At 58.2% G+C, this 16,351-nt stretch overlaps 2 protein-coding genes across 2 annotated transcripts; one reads left to right on the top strand and one right to left on the bottom strand.

The window, feature by feature from the left end:
• The first annotated feature begins 189 nt into the window (after nt 1-189).
• On the top strand, nt 190-12,958 carry RGP1 (RGP1 homolog, RAB6A GEF complex partner 1). Its single transcript, XM_063128374.1, has 8 exons — nt 190-345; nt 6,298-6,434; nt 6,646-6,729; nt 7,533-7,682; nt 7,771-7,920; nt 9,395-9,522; nt 10,108-10,285; nt 12,183-12,958. Exons 1-8 carry the CDS (start codon nt 230-232, stop codon nt 12,404-12,406), a joined length of 1,167 nt encoding a protein of 388 aa, XP_062984444.1. The 5' UTR covers nt 190-229; the 3' UTR covers nt 12,407-12,958.
• A 751-nt stretch (nt 12,959-13,709) lies between these two features.
• MSMP (microseminoprotein, prostate associated) lies at nt 13,710-16,029 on the bottom strand. The gene is made up of 3 exons (XM_063128817.1): nt 15,936-16,029; nt 15,522-15,630; nt 13,710-13,899 (listed from the first exon to the last, which is right to left on the bottom strand). The coding sequence occupies exons 1-3, from the start codon at nt 16,027-16,029 to the stop codon at nt 13,710-13,712; spliced, it is 393 nt and encodes a 130-aa protein (XP_062984887.1).
• Between the last annotated feature and the right edge of the window lie 322 nt (nt 16,030-16,351).

Here is a 16,351-nt window from a genome sequence, read left to right as displayed (position 1 = left end):
GCGGCCAACGGACGGGGCGGGCGGCGGAAAGAGCCGAGCCAGCCCGAAGGCGGCGGGGGCGGGGGCGGGGGCGGAGCCGGCGGGGCGGAGCCTCCAGAGCGCGGCCGAAGCCCCGCCCGGCTCCTGCGCAGCGGGCCTGCGCCAGCCCGGAAGAGACGCCGCCGCCGCCGCCGCCTCCCCGCTCGCCTCCCCGCTCGCCTTCCCGGTCGCCCCGACCCCCGTGCCCGCCATGATCGAGGTGTCGGCGGCGCTGCTGCGGGGCGCGGTCTTCCTGGCCGGGGAGGCGCTGGAATGCTTCGTCACGCTCCGCAACCCGCTCCCGCCCGACGCCACCTCCGCCTCCAGGTGGGTAGGCAGGCAGGCAGGCAGGCAGGCAGAAGCCCGTCCGGGAAGGCTCCGCGCACCCTCCCCTCCCGATCTGCCCGGTGCAGCGCCGGCACGAGAGCGGCTGTGAGCCGCCGCAGAAGGGCCCGTCAAGGCCAGCAGCGGCCAATGTCCGACGCCGAGGGAGGGAGGCAGGGAAGGAGTCCCGCCGCCGCACACACACGCACACAGGCACCCCGACCCCGGACAGCAGGCGCGTGTAGGGCAGCCCCCGTGCCACGGAGCCACGCACCCCCCCCCCGGGTCCCTTCAAAGCCGACCCGGTTGGTGGCCGATGCCACAGCCTGAGAGAGGGGTCGGCCTTCCTCCTCCTCCTCTTCCTCCGGCTTCGTGCCTCTGGGCTTCTGCTATCGCAGAGGGAAGTGATGGTTGGTTGGGAAGCCGTGAATGGGCCAAACCCTGTGTTGGGGGTCACAAGGAAAGGGGGTGGGAAGGAAACGGGCCCGAGGTCCTGCTGCCCAGTTGCAAACCTATGGTGGCACCCCCCCCCCGGAAGACTGTGACTCGGAAGGGACGCAGGATTTGCAAAAGGGGCAGCCGAAAGGATCAAAGGGGTGGGGGGGTGAGTGAATGGGGGGGGGAGAAAACTTGCACCGACCTGGCTCGGGGTTAAGCCTCACTGAGCCGCTGCAGGTGCAGGCACATTTTGAATTTCACATTTCACGTGAAGCCGGCCACCCAAGCTGGTTTGAGGGTTAAACCACCTTTGCATGACCCTCAGTTTGTTTCACCCGTCAAATAGCTCTCCCTGGCCAGGTTTGCACCTTCAGGCGATGGCACCGTGGCTCTTTGAGAGTTAACTAAACCCCAGCGAGACAGCTGTGTTGTACAGACTGGCCCAACATCTGGGGCTGATTAGTTCCCTGAAGAGGCGAGTGAGGGGAGACACAGCAGAGGGGTACAGAAGATGTGAACAGGGTGACATTTTCCTCCCTCTCATAACGGGGTGGTCATCCCATGAAGCTGATGGGTGGGAGATTCAGGACAGAGGAAAGGAAGGACTTCTTCACACCGCGCAGAGTTTAAACTGTTCGCTTAGAATCATAGAATAGTAGAGTTGGAAGGGGCCTACGAGGCCATCGAGTCCAACCCCCTGCTCAGTGCAGGAATCCACCCTAAAGCATCCCTGACAGATGCTTGTCCAGCTGCCTTTTGTGTACGGGAGAGCCCACAACCTCCCTAGGTAACTGGTTCCATTGTCGTACTGCTCTAACAATCAGGAAGTTTTTCCTGATGTCCAGCCGGAATCTGGCTTCCTGTCACTTGAGCCCGTTATTCCGTGTTCTGCACTATGGGAGGATCGAGACAAGATCCTGGCAAGACAAAGTTGTAGCCACCACTTTGGATGGCTTTAAAAAGGGGGCGGGGGGTTAGACAAATCCCTGTGGGAGAAGGCTATTGATGGCTACTAGTCCTGATGGCTATGTGCTACCTCCAGTATCAGAGGCAGTGAGCCTAAGTGCACCAGTTCCTGGGGGACATGGGTGGGAGTGTGCTGTTACACCTATGGCCTGCTTGTGGGTTTTAACTGGATGTTTTTCAGACTGGGCGTTTGTTTTCATTGAACAGGGGTTTTGGTGTGCTCTTTTGGTCCATCCTTGTTTAGAAGGAGAATGGCACTCGGGACCACGTGCTGGTGGGCTGCTCCTGCCTGCAGGCCTGATTTTGGGCCCTGCTTGAGGCTCCTGGCTGGCAGCCATGGTGGGAAGCCGGAGCACGCTGGGCTAGGAGGCCCTTCCTTAGCCAGGCCCAGCTGCAGGGCTCTTCTCAAAGGGCACCAAGGCCGCCTCAGCACCAGTGCAGCCGCCTTGGTGGGGGAGTCGCAGACAGAACATTTTATAGGGCATTTCCATTCCCTACGTTACTACAACAAACCGGACGCCACTCCTGGAATCTCCCACTCATGGGTGGCCTAGGAAGAGATGGACTAAGTCAGTGAATACTGGAGCCTGTTAAAACATCCCAGAGCAGGGAGAAGCCTGGAGGACAGAATCATTTCATTCATTGCATTTTTGTACCACTCAATAGCCAAAGCTCTCTGGGCGGTTTACAAAAATTAAAACTATAACAATATTTAACAATATACTAATCAACAATATCATAATAATATTCAAAAATATGCTAAATACAAGTGTACAGCAAAACAAACCAGATAAGGTTTTTTTTGGTTTTTTTTTAAAAAAAGCTTTGTTAGAACAGCATTTCTTCCTCAGAAGCAGTGTTAGAAAACATGTTCTTTCTCCTGTGGACGAAGCCAATTGAAGCCCCAAGAAATCAGCCAGCATGCAAAAGTGGAAGCCAAAAACAAATCGATTTATTGATTAACTGCTTGCAAGTCAGGGTGCAGAAGCGTATAGCAGACCGGACAAAGGTGTAGGGTGCAATCACTTCTTATACCTTGAAGTAAACAACACTCTGGTAGTCAGCATTCGTCTATACTACGCATGTCCCTGTGTTACCTTAGTTCAGTATGTTTCTGTTTCTACATTCCTTTCTTCTAGTCTATGCTGCTAACTCTTTCCCCCTCTGGCGAACAATAGCTCTATTCTATGCATTTGTCTCTTGCTGTGCTACGTGCCTTTCTCGCTTAGAGCTAATGGCGTTACTCTGGCTCTTACAGTTCCCTCCTTAGCTTTTCTTCTTCAAAAGCTGTGCATGTGTCTCTTGCTGTTGCAATTCCATATATAGGGCAAGCATTTGTCTATGTGTAAAGCTTTCTTGCATATGTTTTATAAGCGCCATTAAACAAGGTAAACAACATGGTATTACTAAACAAGCTATTAGCATTACAGCATTTACCATAACAATTCCGCTTAATCATCTAACGTTTGGCAGCCAAGATGTTAACCAACCTGTGTCCCATCCCTCCAATGTTTGCACAGGAACATTGGCAAGCTTTTCTATTTCATCAGCAAACACTCTTACAGCATCCCCATTGTCAGAAATATTGAAGCAACATTGTCCTGGTCCAGTCCAATTCATGGCCCTACATAAGCCACCTTCCTTTGCCAATACATAGTCAAGCCCTAGTTTTAATTGAAGGATGGCATTTCGGCTTTCATCTAATTGTCGGGCTATCTGTCTCAAGGCTTGTGCAGTCCTGTTTGTTACAATTTCTACAACGGCTTGCAACCAAATTATGCGATTTAAATTATAGATAGGTCCTCGAGCTCCAGCTATTGCTGCCTGGTGAGGGCAGGAGCAGCCGCTGACTGAGGAGGAGGCGAGCAGGGGGGCAGGAGACTCCCGGAGGTGGTGGTGGGATGCAGGACCTTCTCCCGTGAGGCTGGAGGCTTTGCAAGTGGGCCGGCCGGAGGGGGGAGGGGAGAAGTGTGCAGGGCTGGCACAGGTCCAGGAGGTTGGGTCAAGCTGTGGGTGATCCTGCTGGGCCCAAGGGGCGCAGGGATGGTGCCTGGCCAGGGCCATGGCCTGGGATCCAAAACCTGGCTCCGGTTGCCGACCCCGGGCTCCTTGCCTGCCTGCCTGCCTGCCTCCCCACTTGAGCTGGATGTAGAAATAATCTGATTTTCGTTCATTAATTTATCCCACTTTACATTCAAAAAGACCTTCAAAGTGGTTAACAGCAGAATAACGAAACAATAAAATGCAGCAAGACAACCGACGCTGCAGCATGTCTCGAGTCAGACGAGGGCAGCTGGTTCTCCGGCCGATGGAACAGACAACTGACGTGCCTGTGGGAAGAGCAGAGCCAAAGCTCAGGCAGTGGGAGGGAGCCCCGTGGGCCAGTGGGGGCGGGGGCGGGCCACAGTTTAGGGGCTGTGGCTGGAAACGGCCCGCCTCAGATTGCAGGGAACACAGCGCAGCCCCGCCTTGACCCAGCAGCGTTGGCACCAGGCGTTCCCGCTCAGTTCTTGCTTGCCACAAGAGATGCAGCCACAGGAACGGCGTGGATCAGCACTGGGATGGCTGTCAACTGCCAAGCGTCATGGACTGGACTGAAAAAGTTGCCCACCCAACCCGCCCCGGTCCTGAAGCAGCAGCAGCAGCAGCCGCTTCGTGGGAGAGCCGTGCTTTGTGTGCGGGAGGTCCCGGGAGGAAGTGAGGCACAGTGGCTCTGCAGAGCCAGGCTCAGCGGGTTGGAGGAGCGCCAGGGGCCTGATCCGTGTGTTCTCCAAGCGAAGATGGAGATGCCCCCCCCGCGCTCCGTTTGCCCCGTTTATTCCCTGTGCCAGTCTCTTGAGAAGCACCCGGCTCCTTTCCCTGTGGCAGGGCAGATCCCCTGTGCCAAGCGGACCCTCACAGCTCCCTCCTCATGCTGGCTCCCGGGCCACCGGATGCTCTGCTTGGGCTCTTGCAGTGGCCAATGGCTTGTGTTTCTAGAACTCTTTGGCTACTGGATGGGTGACGGGGAGAGATTTTCTCCCAGTGGGAGAGAAATGCTGGCAGTTGCTTGACTGAAAGCATTTCAACATGTTTGGCAGGCCCCCATCAGCCCCCCCCCCGGCTTTTAGGCCTTGCCTGGCCAAGAGTGTAGGAACAAGGCCCTTCCTGGGAGGGGATGGCTGGAGGACGCCTGTCTACGCTGCGAGGCAGGGGGCGTGTGGGCCCGACCCATTCGCAACCCCCACAGCCTCCTGAGCGCCGTGCAAATGGCTCTGGGGAGGAGCGGAGAGGGAACCCCTTGAAACCTGGGCTTCTCAGGTCCTGGGCAGCCCAGGCCAGCCTCAAAGGGGTTGCCCTAGGAGGACAGGAGGTGGGTGGGTGGGTGGCCAAAGAAGGACGCCGGCCGCTCTCGGCTCCTTGCCACTCACTGTGGTCAGCCCCTGTGCTGGGGTGGGCCTTCCTTGGGCCCTGAGAGATCACATGTGGGGAGAGGGGCTGCCCGTATCTGTCCCCCAAGAGTTTTTATCCCAGAATGTCAAAGGGGGCCAGGAGGAATCTCCCCCCCCCCAAAAAAACATGCTCTGGTCCTTCTCCACAGCTACATAATGTCCCTCTATTTTGCCATGGCCCCAGCAGGCCTGGGGGTGCACATTTGGGGGCCACGGACAGCAGCTTCTCTGTGGGGGGTGGGGGTGGTTGGGCTGGCCGAGCCCGGTGCCCCAGGCTTCCATGGCCCTTTCCCAGGTTCCCACAGGACTTCCCCACCTGGCCCCCACTCGGAGAACAGTCCGGTCCGCCGGGAAGTACCAGCCCGCCTCATCTCACAGCGCATCTTGGGACTCCACTGGCCTTCAGAGCTGCTGCATGTTCAAACTCCTCCGTCATCTGTGTGGCAACCCAGGCAGAAGGGGATGTGGCTGGGTTTATTGAGTTGATCTATTGTGAACTGGATTTTACTTTGCTTTTTTAAATTATTTTTGCAGGGGTGGGGGGAGAGGCAGGAGGAGGCGCTTGGGGATCCGCAAGACATTGCAACTTGTTGCCGGTTCAGAAGGGCCGGGGTCTCTGTGGCATCAGCTTTGTTCCTGGGAAGGGGCTGTTGCGTCGGGGCCCTGGCACCAGCACCGTGGCCTTTGTGTGGAACTTTTCATACTGTGTTTTCACATTATACTTTAAGTTTTCTACTTTAAATTGTAGTTATGGTTTGATTCTTGTGACCTGCCCAAAGAGCCCTGGCTATTGGGCAGTGTAGAAATATAAATAAAGGAAGGAAGGAAGGCCAGAGTCAGAGCCAGGAAAGGGCTGCTCTTGATGGGAGAGCCGGTGCCAGTTTTCTGGAAATAGTGAAAGGAATTTCCAGAAAAGTGGGGAGAGGTCTGAAAGAGGGGAGGATTGTGGTTCTTGCAGAACGTCTTTGCCATCCTTGGTCCCATTTCCTGGTCTGTGGGTCCTGGGAGGAAGGGCGTAGCGGCGTGTCCATGCTGAGGCACCGTCAGCTGTGGTCTCTTCACGGCCCGATTCCTGTCTCTCCCACGGCCTGACCCTTTTTTCTCCCCCCCCCCCCCGCAGCGAAATGCTAGCGTGGGCCAGTGCCCAGATCCACTGTCAGCTGCATGCCAGCGAGAGCCGGGTCACTGTGCCGCCTTCAGATGACAGCGGGCACGATGTCCAGGCGGAGAACGAGACCGTCTTTGTCCCCAACAGAGGTGAGCCCCGTCCTGGGAGCGGCCCGCCTTGGCCGAGGTGGGACCTAGGGAGGGGGCAGGATGGCATCTGGCAGGAAAGGGGGGCTCCTGGCCTGCCTGGCCCAGCAGGGCATCTTGGTGCCAGCCAGGGAGCATCTCGGAAGGGAAGTCTGCCCGGGCAGGGGAGTCCACCCCCCGTTGGTCTATGCTAATGGCGTTTCTTGCCCTGCAGGGGAGCGGGGCCAGTGCGTCCTGTCTACGCCCCCAAAGATCCTTTTCTGTGACTTGCGGCTGGACCCTGGCGAGTCCAAAACCTGTGAGCAGCACCGTCTCCCCCCTGACCCTGATGCTCCGTGGGAAATGGGGGGTGGGGGAGCCCAGGGTGGGGGCCTCTGTGGTGGTTGGCGAGGGCCCTGGCGCCCCGTGGCAGTCCCAGCCTCATGGTGGAGCGCTTCGGAAGAGCGAGTGGGGCCGCCAGGAGCGGGGCAGGCACTCCTTCCCCTGAGGCAGCCCAGGGAGACAGGCGCACGTCCCCCGCAGGGAGGCCCCCAGTTCTGCACTGAGCCACAGACAGACCCAGCCGAGTTGCACACACACACACCAAAGCCAACCTCCGTGGCTGAGACTTCCTGCCTCAGGGGGAGGGGGAGGCAGGATGTGTGCAAGCACGGGCCACGTGAGCCTGGCTCGGCGCTGGCTGACCTGGCCGCTGCTGGCCGCCCCAGGGGCATCATGATGCTGACGTGGGCCGTGTCCAGGAGAACGTGGGAAAGTGTTCACTGGACAGGGCCACGGCACGGCCATAGTGATTGGGCCTAAGGAGAGCCCCAGTCAGCCTGTGGGAAAGGGCTTCAAGGCCTCCAGTCCACCCAGACCTGTGGTGGGTGAGAGGGACCGGGCGTGGGTGTCTGCCTGGACTCGGCTGCGAGGCCGCCCACCTGTCCTTCTTCTGCAGCCCCAGAGTCCCACCGGCTCCAGCTGCATTTGCCCTGGCTCACCCACTCCTGTCAGATGCCCTTCCGCCATCAGGACGCCTGTGAATTGTCAGATTTCCCCCGGGATCCCCAAAGCACGTGGCCTTGGCCAGGAAACGCCCTCACGGAGCCCTCCTCCTTCCAGACTCCTACTGTGAAACGCTGCCAGTGGACGGGCCGCCCTCTTTCCGCGGACAGGCGGTCAAGTACGTGTACAAGCTGACCATCGGCTGCCAGCGGGTCAACTCACCCATCAAACTTCTGCGTGTCCCCTTCCGAGTGCTCGTGCTCCACGGTAAGGCCGGTTGCCGCACAGAGCCTGGGCCGTCTCTGGCGTAGCCCGGAGGCCTCTTACACTCCCCCCCCCCCCCGTCTCCTCTCAGGGCTCAAAGACTATCAGCTCCCCCAGGACGAGGCTGTGTCTCCCTCCAACCCTTTCCTGGAAGAAGAGGAGGGCTGCGTGAAGAAGGATTCCCGGCTGGCAGACTTGGCCACGGAGCTACTGATGGTGGCCACGTCCCGACGGAGCCTGCGTAGGTCACCCACCCCCAGCTCTGGGTTCACGTCCTGAGCCCGGGGCTCTGAGGTGCTGGCCACGGAGTCTGTGGTCATCCCGCCCAGTGGCCCAGCGGACAGTTTCCCTCCAAGCGGCAGGACCCGATCCCCCAGCTTAGGTCTCCAGCCTTCAGTCAGGGGACTCCAGCTAGGACTCCTGCCTGACACCCCTCCCACCCCCAAATGATGGCTGGTGCTTGGACCTGTCCCCAAACAGTTGTCTTTGGAAGGAGCCGCAGGAGAGGGTCACACTCTGGCAAAAGTGGTTCAAACTTAAGAGGAGACTCGAGGTTGGATCTGTGCACACAGCAGCCAACCAGATGCCCCCACGAGAAGCTCACAAGAGTGCAGCAAATGCACCCTCCCGCCCAGGTTCCCCAGCAACTGGAGGCAAGCTGTAGCCGTTGTGATTAAGGCCCTTGATAACCTGATTCTCCCCGAGTTTGTTTAATCCCTTTGTAAAGCTGTTTTGGGTTAGTAGCTGTTACTAGCGGCCGGGCAGCCCACGTGTGAGTCAGTCAAGCAGCATGTATCGTGGTAATGGTTTACCCTAAAAATTTAGCAGAGTGCGAATAGCAGCAGCAGCGTGGAGCTGGAAATGGTTTCAGCTTGGAGTTAAGAACAAAAAAGGAGCACTCACGGTCTTTGGTCAGTAAGAAACTTTACTGACACTAAATAAATTACTTACAGAATAAATGGTCATATATACAGTCCTTTCACCAACAGTACAGCAATAACAACGTGACAATATCCTGACAACAACACAGCAGTGAAGATAATATCGTAGCAGTGAAGAAGCCTTACAACATGGACTTCTTAAATACACTTTTCTCCTTGGCCCAATTAACCAATAGTCTCTTCATCATGTACTTCTCGTACCGCACGTAGGCCAGGGAAGAATCTGCTTCATACTGGACTTCTCCTGGCAGAGACAATCTGGCCAAGGACATCTTTTTAACTCTTTAGAGTCCTTTTCCTTCTGTGGGTAAAAACCTAACCCCAACAGCATGGCCAGCCCCGACCCCCGTCCACCCCCATGGTAGAGCTGTACGAGGCCCTGCCCCCCCCTCCTGAGTTGCAGTGGTCGGAGCCCAGGCGGCAAAGCCGCCTTAGTCCTGGGGCCCTGGTGTGTGTGTGTGTGAGAGAGAGAGAGAGAGAACCATGGTACCACCACCACCCCGGCTTCCTCCACGAGACTCTCCTTCAGAGGAAGCTTCCAGCAGGCCAGGGAAAGGGGAATCTTTGGCTTCTGAGAGCTTTGTTTGCTGCACTGAGGACACCTGTGCATTAAGCCTCCGTGGAAAGGCCCCTTTTCCCATGTGCACTGTGTGCGCCCCCCCCCCCCCCGCTACACACATTTAATGCAAACGAGTTGTTTGCAGATGAGAGAATGCTCACCCCCGGCCCTGTCACTCCAGCCGGCTCTGACTGAGCTGTCCCTTTTGTTCACAGACTTGTACAACATCAGCAATTCCCGGGGCAAAGTGGGCACCTTCTGCGTCTTCAAGGCTGTCTACAAGCTTGGCGAGGACGTCGTGGGGACGTTCAACTTCTCCGAGGGGGACATCCCGTGCCTGCAGGTGAGGGGGGGCGCCGGGGAGCCTCCCAGAGGCCTGTGTGGTGGTGCTCAGGGCCTGAGCGGGGCTTTGGGTTGGGAGGGGGCAGCAGGGGAGCAGCACAGGACTGATCCTGGCTCTGAATAGGAGCCAACAGTGTGATGTAGCTGCAAAAAATCCAAATGCTATTTTGGGCTGCATTAATAGAAGTATAGCTTCCAAATCGCGTGAGGTACTGGTTTCCCTCTATTCAGTACTGGTTAGGCTCATCTTGAGTATTGCGTCCAGTTCTGGGCTCCACACTTCAAGAAGGACGCAGATAAGCTGGAGAGTGCAGGGCACGGAATAATGGGCTCAAGTGATAGGAAGCCAGATTCCACCTGGACATCAGGAAAAACTTCCTGACTGTTAGAGCAGTATGACAATGGAATCAATGTCCTAGGGAGGTCGTGGGCTCTCCCACACTAGAGGCCTTCAAGAGGCAGCTGGACAGCCATCCTTCACGTATGCTTTAAGGTAGATTCCTGGAATGCGCAGGGGGTTGGACTCGATGGCCTTATGGGCCCCTTCCAGCTATACTCTTTATGATTCTGTGATTCTCTCTGCCAGTACCTGGTGAGCCTGCAGACGGAGGAGCGGGTCCAGGAGGCCTTCCAGCGCCGGCACGGGCAGCCTGCCTCCTACAGCACCCACGCCCGGCACCAGGAGTCCTGCCTGCACACTGCCCAGTCCAGCTTCAGCCTACCCATACCTCTCAGCTCAGCCCCGGGGTTCAGCACCAACATCGGTGAGTCCTTCACACACTCACCTGGCCCCACCCTCCAATAAACACAGCTGCCTGCCTTCTGTGGCAGCTCCACCCCGGGAATGGGAGCCAGTTTCAGAGCCCCCTGACCCTTGTACCCCATAGACAGACCCCTTCCCCTGGGCTCCACGCCAGTATCCACCGCAGCCCGGCCCCTCGAAGCGCCGTATAGCAGCGGGGGTGGGGAGCATCTGTTTGCTCTGAGCTGAAAGCCACAGCACGGAGGCTCCCAAACACCCCCCCCTCTATTCCTTCACTTCCCCTCCCAGCACGCCACTCACTCTTCACTTTTTTCTTTCTCCCCCACCCCCCACCGGCTGGGCGCCCTATGGAGGGAGCTCATCACACCGGGCAGATTGATTTCTCTGCTTAGCTTCTAGAGAGCGACACGGCTCCAGAAGCAGGGTGGGTAAGTCAACGTGCCGGGTGAGACTGCAGCTTTGCTCTGCCGCAGGCCCAGCGGCTTCTGAAAGTAATGGAGCGTGCGGGGAGGAGAGAAAAAGACTTTGTGTGGGTGGGAGGGGTGTGTGAAAGAGCTCTCAGGGGTGGCAGGAAAGAGAAAGGGGAGCGGGGAGGAAGGCCAAACGCCGAAGACCATTCCCCCCCCCTCCCACGGGGGACATGGGGGGGAGCAAATGGCAGCACGGAGCAGAGCTGTGGCTGTTCCAAACTGGGCAAGGCGAAGCCCGAGTCTCTGCCAGGCCTGCAGAAGCAAGAGCGGACACTGCAATCACGTCAAAGAGCGAGGAAATGTTGGTGTGGAAAACAAAAGCGCTGAAACAAACACTTGGAAAGCAGTGAAATTTTTAAATACACCTCAACGTCGAAAACCTTCAACACCTCATGCTTTTCAAATCTTGACATTAGCATTTTTTTCCTCCTGACTTTCATCCCTAACATTTGATTTTCACACACACACCCTCCCTGGCTGGAATGCTTTTGCTGTTATGAAATTCCAAGCATATGAGGCCGCAAACATGAACTCAGCATTGCGTATTTGGTTCCTGTGGTGTCCAGTTGTCCCCCGCTCTCCGATCTGAGTGGACAGACTGAGACAAACAGAATTACAACGCCGAATCTTTTCCCCTACTGAACTCAGTATTTTAAAAAATACCTTCCAGTAAATTTAAAAACGAGCTCTGCAAAATTCCACCCTTTGACAGGAGAGGTCGGTGGCTACTACCCTTGATGGTTGTGTGCTCCCTCCAGTATTTGAGGCAGTAAGGCTGCGTGCACCAGTGGCTGGGGAACATGGGCGGGAGGGGGCTGTTGCACTTGTGTCCTGCTTTGCGGGTCCCTGGCGGATGGCTGCCTGGCGCCTGCGTGAACAGAGTGCTGGACGAGACGGACACCTGGTCAGATCCAGCCTCAGGGCTCTTCTGATGTGGTGGTGGCAGGAAGGGATTCAGTCGTGGCTGCGTGTGGAGGCGTAACGCTGAACCTTTGGACCTGCAGCGGGGAAGGAGCACGAAGGGAACAGAATGCGAAACCTTCCGCTCAGCTCTGCTGAACCCGCTGCAACTTCCTTCTGAGTAAATGTGCCTCGGATCTGGTTAGGTCTCTTGCAGTGCAATGCTGTATGTCTCGACTCAGAAGTAAGTCCCGTTAATTCCCATGGGGCTTACTTACTGCCAGGTGAGTGGATATAGGATTGCAGACTTGATATGTCTTTCTGCAAGGCAGGGAATGGAGGGGGGGAGAAATACACAAGACCATCTAGCGGTGTCCCCCGTAGGAGCAGGACGGCCGGGCTGGGGAGTGGCTGGGAGTGGGGGGGCAGTCTTAGTTCAGGGAGAGCTGCTTTGGGGGCAAACAGCCAGCCACAACGTGCCCACACACTCCTCGCCTTTTCTGAACGCCTCTTCCTTCCCTCCTCTAGTGTCCCTCAAGTGGAGGCTGCACTTTGAGTTTGTGACCTCCCGAGATGCTGCAGAGATGCAGGCGGCCTCCGAGGGCCCGTCCGAAGCCGTGGTCTGGACCGGGGCAGAGCAGGTGCACGTGGACACCTTCAGCTGGGACTTGCCCATCAAAGTGCTGCCCACCAACCCCCTCCTGGCCTCCTATGTCGCCCAGTTCCCCAGCGCCAACTCACTCACCATCTGAGCAGGGCGGCCCTGCTGCTCGGGGGCCTCTTGCGAGGGGTGGGCTGCATGCTCCGGAGGGTGGGTGTGTCTGGCTTGAGCGGGGCGGGTGGGGTGTCCCCTCCTGCTCCTTGGCCCAGCCCCAGAGAGGCAGCCTCTTGGACTGTGCTGGGCCTGCCCAAAGCGGCCTTTGAGGCTCATGACTCCAGAGGCGGGTGCAAGCCCAGCGTGGCTCGTCAGCCCTGCCAGGGACAGAAGACTGAACCCACCGCCCGTCCATCTGTCGTTGTCATCACCCACCCACCTTCCACGGTCTGGTGTGTCTGTTTCTCCCATGGAGAAGGCTGCGTCCTTGCTGGGCCTCTGCCCACCCTCCCCAAGTGGCCCCCATGTGTAGGGCAGAGGAGCCCAGGAAATGCCCAGAGGCATAGAGAGGCACACACCCTTGTGGATGGAGGTGGGGGGAGGCCTCCCTTCCATGTACCCCTCCTAGCTTCTCTCTCACCCCCCCCCCACTTTCCAATGCTACATTTTGTGTCTGTCAATAAAAATATGCTTCCGGAGCAGCAAAGCACGTGGGGGTCCCTTTGCAGGCCTTGGTGGGCTTCAGGGGTGAGGAGGAGGAGGAGGAGTCCCGCCCAGCAGGGCGCCAAGCCAAAGCCCACACGCAACCTGACTTTCATGGGTGGTTTTATTGCAACATCAGAAAAGGCTGTATAACATCGGGAGCCGGGGGCCACTGCTGCTCACATGCCGAATCCAGTGGTCTGGGCCCGTGGCAGGGAGGGGGGGGCTGTGTCCAGAGGCTGTTCCTTGGCAGGGGCGGGGGGACGGGGGGCACAGGCTTCTAGTGGTTGCAGGGCTGCGGCTTCTCTCCAAGGTTCAGGGGCCAGAGGGGATTTTGCCCTCTCACACTCTAACAGAAAGGAGGGGGCAGTGGGAGCTGAACCCTTCAGGCAGCTGCTGGCTATACGTGGGCCCGGATCCTCCAACCCCTGGCCAAGGATGGGCGCCTGTCTGACCTGGAAATGTTAGCTGGGAGGCAGGGAGGCTAATGCCAGCGTAAACCCACCTCCTGCATGGGTTCCTGATGCCCCTACCCCCACTCCATCCCCTGAGCGCAGGAAGAGGGCACAGCTGCCCCCGCCTTGAGGCATTCATGCCCAGCGTGCTGAAAGCAGATTTCCGGTTGCCCAAGGAGGGAAGAAGACGTGGGTAGGAGCCTAGCAGCCAGCGGTGGGGGCGGGGTGGGGGCAGCCACGGCTCTTCTGGCGGTGAGTCTCCGGGGCAGGGGAGCTGCGGGTGTTGCTGGCGGCACGGTGCCTCTACCTGCCCAGCCACGTCTTGGGCCCCTGCTTGCCGGGCGGCTCTGGGGGGTGCCCGGAACCCCAGCTGCGTTCCAGGTGGTTCTGACATGGCAGGCCAGGCTGGGCCTTCTGCACCAGGGAGACCTTGCAGGCCCGGGAGTCGTAGTGCACCTCGCACCCGTCGGGGAAGTCGGCTGGGGGTTGCATCCTGCAAGGAGAACAGGGAGGTCAGGGGGGATGGCAGCTGCGGGCCCTTCTGAGCCCTTCCCCCTGAAAAAGCCTCTGCTGCCACCTTCTGCCTCTGCCACCCCATGGGGGTGGGTGGGCTTTCAACACCCCAAAAGAGGAGCTCCCATCCTGGGCCAGTGTAGAATAAGCCCTGTGCTGCCTGGGCCTGGTCCATGCTTCGGAGCAGGCCCCTTCCCTTCCACTTTCATGCCAACCCAAGCCCCAGCCCACGCCCACCTGTTTGTGCAGATGTGGGGAAGCCCCCACCGCGCAGTGCAGGTGTGTGGCTTCATTTGCCTTGTTCCTTTGGGGGGGGGGATTCTGGGGGTCAGCAGCAAACAAGGTGGTGGCTGCTTCTGCTGCCTTAGAAGGCGTGGCGTGGGCCTTGGAGGCGGAAGGAGGTGGCCCCTGCTTCGTTTTGCTCCCACTTTTTCCAGCCCTGGGGCCAGCATAGCACCCACGGTTCTGCCCTCCCCCAGTTCTCCTTACAAATGCTGTTAGGCTGAGGGAGCCAGGGCCGCCCTGCAAGGGCCGAGCCCGAGAGGGGTTCCACGCCGGCACGGGAATACTAGAACCCAATGGGGCCATCATCCCATGAAGGTGATTGGTGGGAGATCCAGGACAGATTCAAGGAAGGACTTCTTATATTTATTTATTTATTACATTTTTATACTGCCCAATAGCTGAAACTCTCTGGGCGGTTCACACAGCCCATAGTTAAATTATGGAACTCAGTACCACAAGATGTAGTGACGGCCACCAATCTGGATGGCTTCAAAAGGGGGTTGGATAAATTCCTGGAGGAGAAGGCTATCCATGGCTACTAGCTTTGATCTGTGTGTGTTCCCTCCAGTATCCGAGCAAGTAAGCTTTTGTACACCAGTTGCTGGGGAACATGGGAGGGAGGGTGCTGTTGCACCATGTCCTGCTTTGTGGGTCCCTGGCCGACAGCTGCCTGGCCCCTGTGTGAACAGAGTGCTGGGCTAGGTGGACCCTCGGTCTGATCCAGCCTCAGGGCTCTTATGGGTTTGCTGGGGCCCTGTTTCCACCTCTGAGCCTCCCAAACTCGGGTCATCTTCGGAGCTCTCCTCCCATCTAAAGCTGGGCAACTGCAGGGGGTGGGTGAGGGGGGATTCTTGGCCATGGCAGCCCCCCTCCCGTTGACTTCCTCGGAGGGGCCAACCCTGTCCTGCCAGTGCCAGGCGACCACCTTTTCGCTTGAGCCAGCTGTCTTGAGCTAGTTGTTGGTACGACTTAGTGTATTATTGTTTCATTGCCTGCCACCTTCAGAGCTTCTACAGAAGGTACCATAGAAATGTTCAGAGTAAATGCAACAGCCGACTCCAGGCCAGCTTCAGTCCCTGGAGGTTTCTCCCAATTCTGCCCACAGGATGGCCAGGAAAGTGTCCCGTATTTCGCAAACTGCGCCCCCACCCCCAGCCTCCCATCTCTGGAAAAGGGCCATGCAGGGGAACTGCCTCTTTTTGTAGGGTCCGCCCCGGTCACACCTCAGATGGCTTCCTGGGCTTCAGCAAAGGACTGACCCCCACCGCATCTCTTCCTGCCCGCCTGCCCGCGCCCCCTTGATCTGCTTCCACTCACGTGTCACAGCAGCCCACGCCGAGGGGGTGCAGACAGAAGCACTTGGAGCAGTTGACATCCTGCCAGGACTCGCCAGGAGCGATGGGCTTCCCCTTGTAGAGGCAGGGGGCTAGGGGGAAGGAGGAGGAGGTCAGTCATGGCTGAGGGAAGGCAGGCCAGGCTGCGTACCCTGCTCCTGGGTCTGTCTCTGGGCACACAGCCTGCCAGGGGGGCTCCTGCGCTGCCACCCACAGGAGCTGCACCACAGAGAGACGGGCAAGCGGCCTTGGTCCCACCCGCTGCAGCTTGGCCAGTCTCTCCCGTCTTGGCTGGCCTGGGTGATCACATCCCCCAAGGGCCTCCGTTGCTGTCCCATCCCCGCCCGCCCCTAAACGCAGGCCTTTGCATCCCACCTGCTTTCCCTGGCTGCCTCACCTTGCGCATGGAAGTAGCAAATGGCCAGTGTGCCTGGCAACTGGACGAGAAGGGCAAGGAACAGGCAGGTCCTCACGGGTGCCCTCGCAGCCATCCCTGCAGGTCTTCAGCTCTTGCCTGCCACCTCCCTCGGGCTGCCTCCTCCCTGGCCTGCAGGTGCTTATAAAGGGGGACTTTATGGCTCTGGCCACCAGCTGGCTCCCTTGGCAAAGTGTCAGAGGCCATTTCCTGGTTGGAGGAGGCATGAAAACAAGGGCTGTGCTCCAGGCATTTAACAAGGTGCGAGAAGCTGATTCATGTCCTCCGGGAATGTCTCCAGTTGGAAGGCCCCATTGGGTGCTCCGTAGGGCACAGAGCAGGTGGCCCTCCCGTGACCCTCACTGGCTCTCTTCTCTTGTGGCCCAAATGGCCAAGAC

This window comes from Elgaria multicarinata, chromosome 6 (assembly GCF_023053635.1).
Source record: "Elgaria multicarinata webbii isolate HBS135686 ecotype San Diego chromosome 6, rElgMul1.1.pri, whole genome shotgun sequence".
Taxonomy (NCBI): Eukaryota; Metazoa; Chordata; class Lepidosauria; order Squamata; family Anguidae; genus Elgaria; species Elgaria multicarinata.
Note: the sequence above shows the minus strand (reverse complement) of the source record. Positions and strands in the feature narration are given on the sequence as shown.